The sequence below is a fragment of the Perognathus longimembris genome, chromosome 1 (genome assembly GCF_023159225.1).
Source record: "Perognathus longimembris pacificus isolate PPM17 chromosome 1, ASM2315922v1, whole genome shotgun sequence".
Taxonomy (NCBI): Eukaryota; Metazoa; Chordata; class Mammalia; order Rodentia; family Heteromyidae; genus Perognathus; species Perognathus longimembris.
In genome coordinates, this window is record NC_063161.1 from 38,505,389 (window position 1) to 38,521,761 (window position 16,373).

Genomic DNA, 16,373 nt, shown 5'->3' on the forward strand with positions numbered 1-16,373 from the left:
TGATTAGTTGATCTTTTGCTGTATGAGTCTTGTATGTTTTACATCACCTTATCACAGCCATATATTTCTTCACAAGTGGCCACTTCAAAACTATAACCTCACAAAAACAAATAAGACCTTGAAGGCCATCATATGCCAGAAGCAAATTTTTACATGTTTTTCCCCCATACATCAACAAATGCATTACAGTCCTAAGCTGATATTTTGGAAGTGAATGCTTTTAATGGCAACAATAAAAAGCATATTTTTAAAGCTGTATTCCTTTTCTTTGCTAGGGGGAGCACATGATGATAGAAATAAATCTCGTCCAGTTGTGATAACGTGTGTTCGTCCTGGAGGGCCTGCTGACAGGTGAGCTCCATCTTTCTGTATCACTAGCCAAAATAGATTAAGTAGAACTGGAGAATTTGATGTAGAAATTGATTTATAATTGTTATACTGAAAAAGAGATATTAGGTATATACATTAGCATGTGAAAAGTCAAAAGAGTTTGGGCTGTAAAATCACAGAAAAATAAGATTTGCCACCAGATTCTACATTTACTATACTTTATCTTTGGTAACTTCGTTCTGAGCTCAATCTCCTCCATTGCTAATATATACAGTCCTAACTGCCTTTCATGTTGGCTCATTTTTATCAAAGGGGAAGATAATGTGGCATTTTTGCTATATAGTAAATCATCCGAGAAGCCACATTTTGAAGGATCAAATCTGGGAGTCTTTATTAGAGCATTAGCAGTCGGCAGGCAGCCAGTTGTTACAAAGACCTGCAGCCAACAAATACCCTTAACACTGTCAGGACACAGGCCAGAGAGGAAAGATAGAACAAAAACCATACCAACAAGCAAATTCAGCGCCAATGGAGAGCTGACTTGGGACCCCACTGTAACCGGAGACAAGCCAGCAGACAGGACACAGGACACAAAGACAGACATGTGGCATGGTGTGATGGTGTCTAAGCTGACTTTACTCTAAATATGGTCAGGTGAGGGATCAGGGTCCCAGGAAGCTCCCAGTACCAGGCACTTGACTGACAGGTTCAATCACCTGTGGGCCAAATGCCCACCCATCTCCAGGGATTAGGGAACATCCATAACCTGGGAGTGGAACGTCCCTTCCTGTAAGAATTCAGGCATGTGTATCAAGACAAGATGCCAGATAATACAACTCACCATGTGGCCAATGATGGTGCTGGCCAAATCTGAGCTCCTTACTATATTTTCAGGGGCCCTGTCACAAAGTTGGCACTTATTGAAGAAGCTAGCACTTTCAAGGCAGGCACTGATATTCATCCTCTTCACTGGCTAACTTCTCAATCTTAGGAGATTGGGTGTGGGTGACTCTTAATGTGATCAGCATGCTTGTCAGTATTAGTTTCTCCCCCTGATGAATGTCGGAATAGAAGTGACTAAGAGTGACTTTTAATTGAATGGAAGGATTGCTAGTCTCTAGAGTTTCCATCCCTTCCCTTTCTCTTCCTTAAGAATGTGAATACTTGATGGATAGGCTCCTTCACCTTTCCTATCATAAGCCTGGTTGGATCACATGGAAACTTAAGAGGTATAAATTTAAGAGGTAATTTAGTTTCTTCTTTACTTTTCTACAACAGAAGTCAATTCCATACTGATTGAAAAACACAACTCCAGCTAGTAGACATTGTTGAAGTGTAAGACAAAATGTACTAATTGTTTCTGTGTCTGTCTCAAATCAAAATAGATGGGGTGGTTGTTTTTTTTTTTGTCATTTTTATAGCTAGGTACAGAAGCAGGGTGGGGCCAAGCAAATGGGTACATAAAAGGGGGGGCTGGAAATGTAGACCAAAATCCCATATGTATCCTACAAAATTAAGAAGAGTAAGGGAAGGAGTAGGTAGAGGAGGGGTGACAGTGTTGAAAGGGGTGACATTGATCAAGATACATTGATGTATTTAGAAACTGCTCTGTTAAGTGGCAACTCTTTTGTACAACTAAAGATAATAAAATATTTCTACAAATAGATGTACTACTAATGATATTAAATGTGTACCACATGCCAGAAACTGTGTTATTTGGCCAATAATTCCTTAGTTATTTAGCCTTTTTATTTATTTAACTACCAGGTGAATAAGGAGTATTTTTTTTGTCTCACAGATGACAAAGCAGAGGCTCAGGATGTAAGTCACTGTCAGTTATTGCTAGGAGATCTATAAGATTCAATTCCACATGTATTTTGCTCCAAAGCTCACTTTTGTAAAAGATAACATTTCATATTATATATGAGAACAAGATGACATTAATTTCTCACCTGTATCACATACATTTATCTTTGGAAAGGATAACACAGAAATATTGCCTTTTTCCCTTCCCATGCGTCTCTAGGAATGATCCTATCTGGTAGAAATAAAAGCATGTCCATTTCTTATTCACACTAAAGGTTAGGGTTGTTAGGGAAATGGAGGAGAACGAAGAACAAATAGGCCAGACTTGATCCTCAACAAGGGAGGACTGTTGAGACCTTCCCGTGGGATTAGAGGTTGTGCCTGGAACTGGATTTTGGGGCGGACTTATATAGGGCTTAACAAGGAACTAGAGAATAGACAATGGGTTATGGTCCCTGGGTGATGTCCTTGACTAGGCCTACAGTGGAATGCTCCACCTGGGGTGAGGGGCTATTGTCCCCTGGGAACCAAGGATGGTATCCTTGTTCGTGTCCACATTGGGATAACTGCCTGCAGACAGGCGTGTGGTCAAGCCTGTTGTCTTGCTTTACCATGGGGAATAAGGCAGGAATCAATCCTTCAAGGGATCTCAGAAACAGACTAAAATTTATGAGCATTGTATTCAAATTAATTGAGACCATATGGGACTGTGCGCATTGAAGACAAATATTTAGAGTAAAAACACTTAGAGTCAGCTAAGTTAAAGATGTTTTTAAGATAATTTATATTTCTTCCTAATTCTAAATTTGTAAACTTGACATTTGATTATTTTTTCATCCCCTACATAAAATGGGGAGGGCATGTTCTGGAAGACACACTCTACCTCTATCTCCATTGTGTCACTAATGACCTGAGTCATCAACTCCCAATGCCCTGAGATTCTATATCACAGCAGGGTTTGCCTATTTCTTCTGAGGAATGTAAGATTGAATCAATTTAATGATCCCCAAATGGCCTTATAAATCAGTAGGGAAATTTACAGACTAGGAAAATTCTCCCACTCTTCCCTTTCCACTTGGGTTCACTGGTAATAAATTGGATGAAGTTAGAAAGCTTTTCTGCTCACCTGGATTTGGAGGGAAGCAGGTGAATGCTTTTTTTAAAACTGGACTCCAATAAATCAATTTTAGACTCAAAGGTAGAAAACTTAGAAAAGGGAAAATGAACCTTTTTGCTTTTGTACTCCAAGAGTTGACTGTGGGTAGTTAGGCTATTTGCTAATATGTAGTTGTTTTCTCATTGCTAATTTTTGTGTTGCTGCAATTTACTGTTTTGGGTTACTTCTTTACACTCTTGCTGCCGTATTTGGTGCCTAAAAGACAGGCAAAGGGAAAAATTGCCCAATGTGTGTGAAAGAATGGATTTGGCTAAGTGACTATGAATACTATGCCCCAGAGTACTAAATTAATAAAGGCTATTCTTCTATTCTCTCTCTAGGGAAGGAACTATCAAACCTGGTGATAGACTGCTCAGTGTGGATGGAATTCGACTTCTTGGAACCACACATGCTGAAGCCATGAGTATTCTTAAACAATGTGGACAAGAAGCAACGCTGCTGATAGAATATGATGTCTCCGTGATGGGTATGTCAGAGTCCTGAGAGTGTGATCTCTTCCATACTCGGTCCTATCACTGGCCTGATGAACCAGTGTGGATGAACCATGTGTCTTTCTGCTTCCTGTAGCAGACAGAATTTCATTCATGTTTGAGTTTAGAGAAAAAAGGCATGGTACTTTTCAGTGGTGTAAGAGCATCATGTCAATAGGTTCCATCATGAAGTCTTGTTATGTCAATGTCTCACCAAGCAATCGCTCTTCTCTATGGAACATTGTTTGGCAGGTAGGTACTTTCCCCCCTCTAGACTAAAGAAATAGAATTATTAACTTGAGGATTATGACTTCCTTTACTGCTCTCTATAGACAGAGCAATAGGATATTTCTTCCCTTCTTGGAACGTCACAGTGTAAAGCCAGCTACATAGAATTAACAGAAATGGACATTTATTTCAGCATCAAACTTAAGGAAGGAAAGGAAACATGGAGTACCATTGATTAAAATTAAAACACATGCAGTAGTCTTCCATTAAGAATTGACTTTGGGGCTGGGAATGTGGCCTAGTGGTAGAGTGCTTGCCTTGCATACATGAATCCTTGGGTTCGATTTCTCAGCACCACATATAAAGAAAAAGCTGGAAGTGGTGCTGTGGCTCAGGTGGTAGAGTGCTAGCCTTGAGCAGAAAGAAACCAGGGACAGTACTCAGGCCCTGAGTTCAAGCCCCAGGACCAGCTAAAAAAGTGACTTTAATAGTAACTCTATTCCTATACTTATAGTAAGATGGGAAGATATTCTCTTGGTTTCCTGAGTTGTTTAAAATTTAGGATGGCATACATGGCAGATGGTATGATAGAAGATTAACATGAAAAGTTCCCAAATGAATATTCCCTTTGCTTACTTTTTCTTTTTCCTTCTACCCTTTTTCTTTTCTCTTCATACTTATTATGTGATATTTGAATTTATTTCAGAATTTCAGTAGATGATGGGTTCTATTTTGAACTCTACTATTTTCCACTATTGATTTGGACCATATAACCTGATTACATTGGCATATCAAATGGAGACTACCAATCCTCACTTAATTTACCTTCTTACTGGGCCTTGCTTTAGGATGGTTACAATCCGTGGGAAAGAGAGTGGATAAGAGTATTGCCAAACAAATTAACACTCATAAATGTGATCATCACCATAAACAACATGCAGAGTTCTGATTGTCTTATTTTCTAAAAGGAAAATAAATTAATTTCCTTAGGCCTTTTTTTTCTCTGTTGTTTCTTTTTCCTTTATTGTCAAAGTGAAGTACAGAGGGGTTACAGTTTCATATGTAAGACAGTGAGTACATTTCTTGTTCAACTTGTTACCTCCTGCCTCTTACCCCCTTCTCCCTCCCCCTTTCCTTCTCCCCGCCATGAGTTGTTCAGTTGGTTTACACCAAATGTTTTTTTAAGTATTGTTTTTGGAATCATTTGTCTGTTTTATCCTTTGCCTGTCAATTTTGATATTCCCTTTCCCTTCCCTAGTTCTAATACGTATATACAGTATCCAGGGGACTCAGATGAGATACAGTGATCCTGGGGGTACAACCACAGGAAGGGAATACAGCCCCCTCAACAAGTGGGCTAAAGACCTAAAAAGAGTCTGCTCTGGGGCTGGGGATATAGCCTAGTGGCAAGAGTGCCTGCCTCGGATACACGAGGCCCTAGGTTCGATTCCCCAGCACCACATATACAGAAAACGGCCAGAAGCGGCGCTGTGGCTCAAGTGGCAGAGTGCTGGCCTTGAGCGGGAAGAAGCCAGGGACAGTGCTCGGGCCCTGGGTCCAGGGCCCAGGACTGGCCAAAAAAAAAAAAAAAAAAAAAAAAGAGTCTGCTCTGAAGAGGAAACAAGAATGGCCAAGAGACACATGAAGAAGTGCTCTACATCAATGGCCATAAAAGAAATGCAAATCAAAATAACACTGAGATTCCATCTCACCCCAGTAAGAATATCCATTATCAGGAAAACTAACAATAACAAATGCTGGAGGGGATGTGGCCAAAAGGGAACCCTACTACATTGTTGGTGGGAATGTAAACTTGTTCAGCCACTCTGGAAAGCAGTATGGGGGTTCCTCAGAAGGCTAAACATAGAGCTCCCCTACAACCCACCAGACCCACTTTTGGGTATTTACCCAAAAGATTATAAGCAAGACCACACTAAAGCCACCAGCACAACAATGTTCATTGCAGCACAATTTGTCATTGCTAAAAAATGGAATCAACCCAGATGCCCGTCAGTAGACAAGTGGATTAGGAAAATGTGGTACATATACACAATGGATTCTATGCCTCTATCAGGAAGAATGACATTGCCCCATTCGTAAGGAAATGGAAGGACTTGGAAAAAATTATACTAAGTGAAGTGAGCCAGACCCAAAGAAACATGGACTCTATGGTTTCCCTCATAGGGAATAATTAGCACAGGCTCAGGCTAGTCACAGCAGAAGATCACAATAGCCCAGTAGCTATGCCCTTATGAACACATAAGATGATGCTAAGTGAAATGAACTCCATGTTATGAAAACAAGTGTTATATCATTGTTGTAATTATTTTCGATATGCCATGTGAAACCGTAGCTTTTTTTTTCCTTAGGCCATTTTTGACAATGATTCCAAATTGTTTCTAAAATAGATATTCAGCTCAATACTTGTCTTTGATGGAGTATCAAGAATATTGTTCTGAACATCAATGTTGGGTCAATAGTAGAGTCAAGATGTATGGATGGTTATACCAAACCTGCACTGACTTTTAGCTTGCCCTTGAATTATACAAAAAGTACACAATTCTCATTTTAAAATATTCTTCCTTTGGAAAAAACCCTAGAAAGCAGTCAATCTTCTTGGTATTTGGATAAAATAAAGCTCATTGTAGTATAATCTAAATGAATTTTCTTAATAAGAAAGAAGACCTACAGTGATCCTAATAGATTTGAAATGTAACCAACAAATTATTGTAATAAAGATGAAAAGCTACAATGTTAGGCCCAATTTCTAGTATACTATGCCAAATGTGGGCCCAGATTCAATTCACCTTATTGTTCCTACTTATTTAGATTACTCAGTGTCTCTGATTTTCTTTCCCTTTTGAAAGAGAAAAGAGCACTCTGCAGTGATTTCTTAGCCTTTTGAGAACACATTTTCCTTTGCCTTAATTATCAGTATGTGCTTTTAGTGTAACACCAGGTACCACAGACCCTGTGAGGACACTAGCCAACTCATCTTTATTTGCCTATTTCCAAAACACTTGCCTTGGAGCCTTCAGACACGAAAGAAGTCATTTAATCATAAGTGAATAGTTGGTTTGCTCATAGATTAGCTGTCCTTCTGACCAATCATCTTTAAGTGGGCCTTTGTAGAAATGTATCAAAACATCAATGTTTATGCTACAGATTCAAAGTGGAGTTCTTCCATGATTGATATGATTTCATCCTACGCTGCATCATAAAATGTTAAATCACAACACTGCTTAATCTACCTATGGTGCTTTTCTGAAGCCTGTGTCTCCAACTTTCCCTCTCACTTTTTCTGCTCATCTTCAAACCTTTCCTCATGTTAACCTGGATTATTCAAGTATGATCAACTATAATAATGAGGGAAAAACTGAACCTTTCTTTACATAGGCTACATCTCTGCCAAATGATACATATGGTCCTTGCATACAGGTATCCAATGCTGCGCAAACAAAATTGTCATTTTCAATAAATTATTTTTCAAAATAGATTTTTATTTTCTTTAAGTATTTGTACAAAGGAGTTGTCATTCAACAAAGCAATTTATTAATAAAATGAATCTTGATCAATGTCACTTCTTTAGATTCTACACCATCCCTCCCAACCCTACCCTTTCCCTCAATTTTCTTAATTTTCAAGGATATTAAGAAATAGTTTTATTCAGGATGGATCTGAACATTGTGAATCTTCAAGAGATAATCAGCCCTTCTGTAATTAAAAACATAGTTGTGTAGGTATGTTAACATTATCACAACTAGATATTGTCTGGGATCTCCGTTTTACATCAATTTATGCCAGTGAATTTTCATTCACTAGTCCCAGGAGAAAATTATCCTTCTTTGTCTGTTTGTGTTTATATTTTTATTTTTATTTTGGCAGTACTGAGGTTTGAACTCTGGGCCTCCCATTTGTTAGCCAAGTACTCAACCACTTGATCCACATATCCAGCCTTTTTTTTTTTTGGCCTTGAACTCAGGGCCTAGGTGCAGTCCCTTTGTGCTCAAGGCTAGTGTTCTACCACTGGAGTCACAACACCACTTTCAGCTTTTCCTTTTTAGTTTATTAATCATAAAAGACCCCTGGACTTTCCTGCCTGGGCTGGCTTCCAAGCATGATCCTCAGATCTCAGCCTTCTGAATAGAATTACAGGCCTGAGCCATTGGTGCCCACCTCCAGCCCATTTTCACTATAGTTATTTCACAGGTATAATCTTGAGTTTTTGCACAGTCAGCCTTGAACTGGAATCACACTCTCCACCATTTCTGGCTTACTAATTTAGGTGGAGTCTTGCTAACTGTTTGGGCTGCTCTCGAACTTTGATCTTCCTAATCTTTGATCTTCCTAATTAAGTAGCTGAGACATTGGACCCAGGTTTTTTTCATTGACTTCTTATAAATGGTCTTAAATTATCTGAAAGCTGAGTTTTTCAGGAGCTGCTGAAGTGTTTGTAATATGCATGCTTCTTGTGTAGCATAACCACCAACATAACTTTCTGTCCATCATAGAAAATATTATTAACAAAAGTCCAATTATATCTACATAAAAGAAGTCTATAATTTTTAAGTGGAAGCAGTTCTTTAAATTTTTTTGGTTCTCCAATATAAAAATGGCCAAAGAACAAGATAGGTACCAGTGCCTCCACAGTTGTAATCCTAGCTACTCAGGAGGCTGATGAGATCTAAGAATCTCGCTTTAAAGCCAGATGGGGCAGGAAAGCCCCTAAGACTCTTTATCTCCAATTAACCAGCAAAAAGCCAGATGTGGAGGCTTGGCTCAAGCAGTAGAGTGCCAGCCTTGAGCAGAGAAAACTAACAGCTCAAGGCCCGAGTACTGGCACACACATACACACATCAAAGAATATGATCTACATTTATGGGAATGCCGTTATGATACCCTTTACCATGCAAGGCCTGTCTGCATTCTCTGATTAGGGTCCATCCAAGTCAAAGTGACAGCAATGTAATTTCTTTTCAAGAGGTTTAGAAACAAATCTACTTCTGAGCTAATACAGGTTGTTGACAGAATGAAGTTCCTCAGAGTAGAAGTTGTCAGGCCGTCACCATCTCTGTGCCTGGAGGGAGACCACCCACTTTCCTTCTCACATGCCCTAAAATCTTCAGACCAGGGAAGAAGTGCCGAATCCTTCCCATGCTTTATGTATCTCTGCTTTCATCTACTACCTTCTTCCTTCTCTACCATTAACAACAGAAAATTCTCTATTTTTAAAGACTTATTATATTAGGCCCACTACATAATCTCTCTTCTTTTAGATCAACTGTGCCAGAACAATCATGAGAATGACATATCAACACATTCATGGCCATCTGGGGTAGGGTATGAAATCTTGGGGTGTGATTTCAGAAACTCTGACTATCATAAGGGTTTTCCAACAAAACCAATGTATAAGAGTACAGCAGAAAAGAAATACCAGCAGCTATATAAGTAACTCTTTGGGTGGTATTGAGGTTTGAACTCATGGTTTTACACTTGATAGGCAGGTACTCTATGACATGAACCAACCCTCCAGCCTTATTTGCTCTAGTTATTTTTGAATACAGTCTCAAAATATTTTTGAGGTGAACAATGACTTTCACTGTCCACCACACCCAGTTTTTTCAGTTAATATGAGATCTCAAGAATTTTTTGTCTGGGTTGGCTTCATACCATATTTCCTATTTCTACCTCTTGATTACAGGTATGAGTCACCAGCACCCAGCCACACAATTCCTTACAAATGATAAGCCAGAATAATTCTGGCACCTAGTAAGGTTCCTGGCACAAAATAAACTCTCATGTTTCTTGAATGAATGACTGACTGTTTCTTATCTTCATGTCTGTCTGAATTATTGGACAAACAAAGGTGATACAGTATCTCAAAGCTAGATACATGATATATGAAGTTCATCTAGAATAGGGAAAGTTAATAACTTTCTATTTCTATGTCATCTCTGATTTACTGATAGTGGCCATCTGAAGTACTTGGTGAGGAAGGATTTGGAAGGTTGTAGGACACTCAGTGGACAAGATGGTTGTGATCTTTCACACTATTAGCTAGAGTATCACTAGCTGCTAGACCATAAGGAATTCAACTTTAGAGCCCTTCTTGCTGATAAATTCTGAACTAAAATACTTTATCAAAACAAACAAAAATAAATAAGCAATATAACACTGCAGCGTATCAACCAGGAGTTCATTCTAAACTTAGTACTATAATAAATGCTAAGGAGACAAATAAGGTAACAAAGACTAATTCAGTACCTAAATTTTCCTAAAAACCCAGTCAATTATAGTTTAAGTAGTATTCTTTGTGACAGAATCAGAAAGGTCTGGCAAATCCTTTGGACCAACACTCCACACTTGCGACACAAGACCCTCCCAAGCTTTTCTCATCTTGTCTTTGAATTTAAAGACAGAGAATTTGTCATCACACCCTTGTTTTCATTGATATATACACCCTGAAGAAAATAATGCTCTAGATAAAAGAAATATTTTAAAATAACATTTGACTATAATACAACCTGATTTGAAATGTTTATGGCTAAGCCACTATCTAAAAAGGAGACTCAATCAGTTCCTTGCTAATCACATCCAACCCAGCAGTGCTGCTGACAGTTACAAATCTCCCAAAGATTACTTCCCAGCATTCCTGTGGCCAGTGTGAAAGCCAACACATTGCTGTGACGCTATTATCTGCAAAGACTGGTATTCTGAGACATTTAATAAATTAATGGAAAGTTGGTTTAAAAGTCCCCTCATTTTCAGACTGTAGATGATGCTTCTAAAATAAAATATGTTCTTTCAGGGGCAAATGAGCCCTTTAATTTTAGCCTATAGTAATATGAAAAGTTGACAACTTCGTTAGGGGCAAGCTCTCTTTGCTCCATAAGTTTCTTGGAGGTCACTGGCATGTCTTTATTAGACAAGAATGGCTTTTCCTTTTGAGAGGAGAAGAGGACAAACAGTTTAGAGCCAACTTTTGTAGACTGGCACCAAAGAACTTAATCAAGATTACTGATTTTTATGACATTGTACTTATTTCCTACTCCTGTTTGTAAAATGAGCTTCAAACAATCTTTATGTGGGGAAAAAGAATCACTGCTCTCTATCCCTTGTAGTTTGTAATGATAGGATACAACTTCCAAAGAAGCAGAAGACCACAAGATTCCCTCTCAGGCATGAAACTCTTCTTTCTTTCTTCCACAGAACTTATATCTTTGCCCACAACCATTTACTTTAGTGCCTAGCAAATAGTAAAATGATTATATTTCAGGATTTATTCTGATAGATTAGTGAACATTAAAATATAAGATTACCCCAATAGTCATTTTATCCAAAAAATAAGCTCTACTCTCCCTGTAAGTGTGGCTTTAACATTGAAATGGCTCCCAGACAACCCTGATGAATAACTGAGGAGAGTGTGATTGCTTATTATAATGCCCACCACAGCCCCCTGACCTCTCCTGGAAGACATGATACATACTTTATATTCTCAATGAGAATGATGGAAACAGACCTGAAACTTTGAGTTCATAGGCCTCTCTGTCTGAGACATAATTCTCTAAACGTAAATGAAAATATACATTCTTGACCTGTGTTTTGTACATTTGGGTTGAGGTCAGAAGCTAAATATCACTTCCTAGAGGGGAAAAAAGCTAACTTCCCAGAGACCCTATCTAACTTAGGTCTCTTACTTCCCCAGGGAGCTCTTACTTTTCTTTCCCAGTAATAATCACACTTAGAATACTAATTTGCTGGCCTTCTTCACTAAACGGTAAGGTGCACATTAAATATTTGTTGAATGAATGAATGCAGACAGCATAAAAGCTGTATGTCCCCTGTGTTTTATCTAAATTCAGAGGCAATATTTACTCTTCCCTTGAGATCTCCAAAGACAGTAGTAGGAGATGCAATAAAGGCTTAAGTAAGCCATTTGTATTCATCCTTGAATATTCTCATCGATTCTGTCTTCCCTTCATCCTTTCCTTCTCCTTCCCTTTCCTGTTATTTCTTTTCTTTCCCTTAAAGAAACGTTTCCTTCAGTTGTAGATAACCCAGTCAGTCTGCCTGCATCTCAGAATGCTCCATGGAAGGGTGTTCATTGATACCTTAGCACACATAACAGTTGATTTCTTACCCAAGCCTCCATTAGCAACTTTAGTCATTTAGGAATGCCGTAGTTCTAAAATCTCACAGCAAATGTTGTCATAGAGATTCGGTCTGTGAAGGACTGCGGGGGGAGATTCCCTAAAAGAGAGTTGACTGGTGCACAATTCACAAGTTTTCTTCTCTCCAGTCCTTTGAAGACTAGAAAGTTCTGGGATTAAACTGGGAGATGGCCTATATCACTGTGTCCAGCAATACTATTTTAGAAGATCTTCAATTTAACAAAGTAGCAAGTAGGAGCTTTTGCAATAGACACCCTTACTTACCTTTGTGGCTTTTTTTTTTTTTTTTTTTTTTTTTTTGGCCAGTCCTGGGGCGTGAACTCAGGGCCTGAGCACTGTCCCTGGCTTCTTTTTGCTCAAGGCTAGCACTCTACCTCTTGAGCCACAGCACCACTTCTGGCCTTTTCTGGTTTTTGTTGTTGTTATTGTTTTCAGCCTTTTCTGTTTATGTGGTGCTGGAAATTGAGCACAGGGCTTCGTGCGTGCTAGGCAAGCACTCTACCACTAAGCCACATTCCCAGCACAACTTTGTGGCTTTTTTTTTTTTTTTTTTTTTTTTTGGCCAGTCCTGGGCCTTGGACTCAGGGCCTGAGCACTGTCCCTGGCCTCTTCTTGCTCAAGGCTAGCACTCTGCCACCTGAGCCACAGCGCCCCTTCTGGCCGTTTTCCATATATGTGGTGCTGGGGAATTGAACGGAGAGCTTTATGTGTAGGAGGCAAGCACTCTTGCCACTAGGCCATATTCCCAGCCCCACTTTGTAGCTTTTGAACATGCCTGTTGTGGTATGTTTGATGCTTAGAGTCCTGTAGATCACCTGAGGATCCCTACCTCTCTACACTGCCAGCTCTTTCTGCTCACTGGAAGTGAAAATCTATTGTATCATCTCTACTCAGTGTCCAGTCAGATGCTAAAACATTATGAGCCAGAGAAAGGGGAGACTCTTAGTACATAGACACTTGTAAGTGTGGCTTCCAATAAGCATCAGACCATCAGATGGGGAATATTGAGACTTTACATTCCCAGCTCACTGGAGACATTCCTAGTAGCGCATTTAAGTTTGTGGCTCTCAAGAAGGTATTAAAAACAAAACAAAAAAAAGGGCTGGGAGTATGGCCTAGAGGCAAGAGTGCTTGCCTCCTACACATGAAGCTCTCAGTTCGATTCCCCAGCACCACATATATGGAAAACGGCCAGAGGGGGCGCTGTGGCTCAAGTGGCAGAGTGCTAGCCTTGAGCAAGAAGAGGCCAGGGACAGTGCTCAGGCCCTGAGTCCAAGGCCCAGGACTGGCAAACAAAAATGAAAACAAAAAACAAAAGTCCTACTCCCATTATTCAGGGACTACAATGGGAAAGTTATCATTAATTCACAGGAATTCATTCTAGTACTGTAGTCTTTGACTGCACAGATTGGTCCATCTAATTGTTGCCGCTCCCTCTGGCTTCTTTGAGGTTTTTGCTGCAGATTGTTTCTGAGACACTTCACACTAAGACAGCTGTTCTGGTGATTCTTAGATATTTATATTTTTCAGAGATAATTCCTTAACTTTAACATTTCTCTTGAGTCCCTTAAAAAGCTATTTTTTGTTTGTTTGCTGAATAGCACACTCTGTATTGTGAGCCTTACTGTCCAAACAAAGACTCAGTGAAGGGTTGGAGGCCTTCCCAGAATGATTCCCACACCAGGGAAGGCATGTGGGGATCTAAGCTAGGCTTTAGATGGGCCAATCAAGCTGAAGAGTTCCTGTGGCAGAAATTGTAAATACGCCAGCTTGGAAAATATAAAACATAATTTTGTGATTTGCATACTTCCAGTGTTCCACATCTAGATGCTCTCTGAATACCTTACCCCCACATATATAGCTTTGCTAGTCATAGATTATCTAGAGCAGTTCAGACGATCTAAATTTGTAGAAAGGATAATATTAAAATCATTCACAACACTTAAAGCTGAGTAAGTAGAATAACACAGGAAGATGTAACTAACGATATACTGGCGGTCTAGCTCCCTCCTCCTTTCCCCTCTCCTTCCCTCCCTACCTTTTCTCTTTCTTCTCTCTCTTTTCGAACTTTTCCTTGGGAATAACCTGACTGCATCTCACCTAGAAGTAAACACTAACTGAAAGTTCTTAGGGCATATAAATAAGTTATTTAAGTTTTTTGGCTTCGTAGTCTTTTCTCTAGTTTTGTCTGGCCAAGTACAGAAAGTGATTTTTCATACCAGCTAGAACACTAATTAAAAGTCATAGATGTCATCAGAATGTCCAGATAGTAACTGAAGAGGAGAGAATGAGTATTAATATTTATGCAGTTGGTATCTGCCAAGATCTGCCACGCCTTGTACCAGGCACCTTACATATTTTATGAGTTCACATTGTCACAGAACTCTGACACATATATTATTATCCATTGTTTGAGAATGTTAGGGGAGTTGTTGTTGTTGGGCTTGTACTCAGGGCCTACGTGCTGTCTCTGAGCTTTTTCACTTAAAGCTAGTGTTCACCATTTTGAGCCACAGCATCACATCTGGTTTTCTGGTAGTTAATTGGAGTTAAGAGTCTCATGGAAAGGCTAAGCTCTTTTTTGGGCGGAGAGGGAAAGGGGAGCAGGGAGGGGAGGCAAGTAACCTTATTGCAGAACAACTGGTAAGATATATCCAGGTAATCAAATGATGTTTGGGGAGAGGGAACAAGATATAGAGAGGAAAAAGGGTGTGTGTGTGTGTGTGTGTGTGTGTGTGTGTGTGTGTGTGTGTGTATACATACATATATACGTATGTGTGTGTGTGTGTGTGTCTTCCATTATAGCAAAAGTGTGCAGTGCTGGAGTTGAGGAAGCAGGGAACATTGTTTGAAAAAGAATTGTCAGAGCTAAACTAAAAGAGGAATGACCTAGTTTGGTTGTAGTTTGCTGTTGATGAGAATAATATTGTGTGTGTGTGTGTGTGTGTGTGTGTGTGTGTGTGTGTGTGTGTGTGTGTGTATGGTGGTCCTGGTGCTTCAACTCAGGGTCTGGGTGCTGTTCTAAACTTTGAGCAAAGATCAAGGCTAGCACTCTTACTAATTGAGCCATAGCACCACTTCCAACTTTTTCAGTAGTTTATTGGAGTTAAGCATCTCACAGACTTTCCTGCCTTGGCTGACTTTAAAATGTGATCATCATATATCAGCCTCACAATTACAGGCATGAGCTACCAGTGCCTTCCTTTTCAAATGTTTTAATTGTTGCAAAAATACACATAAACTTTTCTGTCTTAACTATTTCTAAGTGTTCAGTAGTGCTAAGCTCAGTCAGTGTTCTGCAGACAATCTCCCAATAAAGGCTTTTCTTTTAACTTAAAAAAAAAAAAAAGAGTCTCATGGACTTTCTTGCCCATTCTGGCTTCAAACCACAATCCTCAGACCTCAGCCCCCTGAGTAGCTAGGATTATAAGTGTGAGCCATCGGCACCTAGCTTTTTTGTCTTTTGGGGTTTTTTTTTTTTTTTTTTGGCCAGTCCTGGGCCTTGGACTCAGGGCCTGAGCACTGTCCCTGGCTTCTTCCCGCTCAAGGCTAGCACTCTGCCACTTGAGCCACAGCGCCGCTTCTGGCCGTTTTCTGCATATGTGGTGCTGGGGAATCGAACCTAGGGCCTCGTGTATCCGAGGCAGGCACTCTTGCCACTAGGCTATATCCCCAGCCCTTTTGGGGTTTTTTTAACAGATAAAATCAAAATGTCTTAAGGAGGTAAAGTTACATATCCAGGATCACATGAACTATTTAGTGTTAAACTAGGTGACACCTACATAGATTTTACAAATATAATATTGGCCACTCAGAGGACTGAGGGAACTTAGAGCAGATGCTTAAAATAATGCATGTTTAAAGTATACCTGAAAGTTTTCAAGGCAGCACAGGTGACAGAGAGAACTGTTTATTTTCTAATTAAGATCCAGTTAATATTCCTTCAAAAATCTTGCAGGGTATTAAAAAATCAAGTGGAATTCTATCATTTCAACCATAATAGTTTCAGGCCTACATGCACTTTTGAGCACATCACCACCTCACTCTTCCACGAAAACACCCAGAACATCAAATATTTAAGACTAAGTGCTTAAGAAAGTTCTGAGTAAGAGGGAAGAAAGTGAGACAATGAATTATCTACTGGTGCTTAATCATTTGGGCAACTTTTTTTTTATTGATTCAAATTATGGT

The 16,373-nt window shown here is 39.5% G+C and overlaps 1 protein-coding gene across 1 annotated transcript in view; it reads left to right on the forward strand.

The window, feature by feature from the left end:
- Positions 1–16,373, forward strand: part of Grip1 (glutamate receptor interacting protein 1) — a 574,087-nt gene that overhangs the window by 458,498 nt on the left and 99,216 nt on the right. Inside the window, exons 6-7 of the mRNA XM_048360113.1 lie at positions 276–351; positions 3,634–3,779. Of these exons, the coding sequence (XP_048216070.1) occupies positions 276–351; positions 3,634–3,779 (222 nt within the window). The remainder of the gene's footprint in view (positions 1–275; positions 352–3,633; positions 3,780–16,373) is intronic.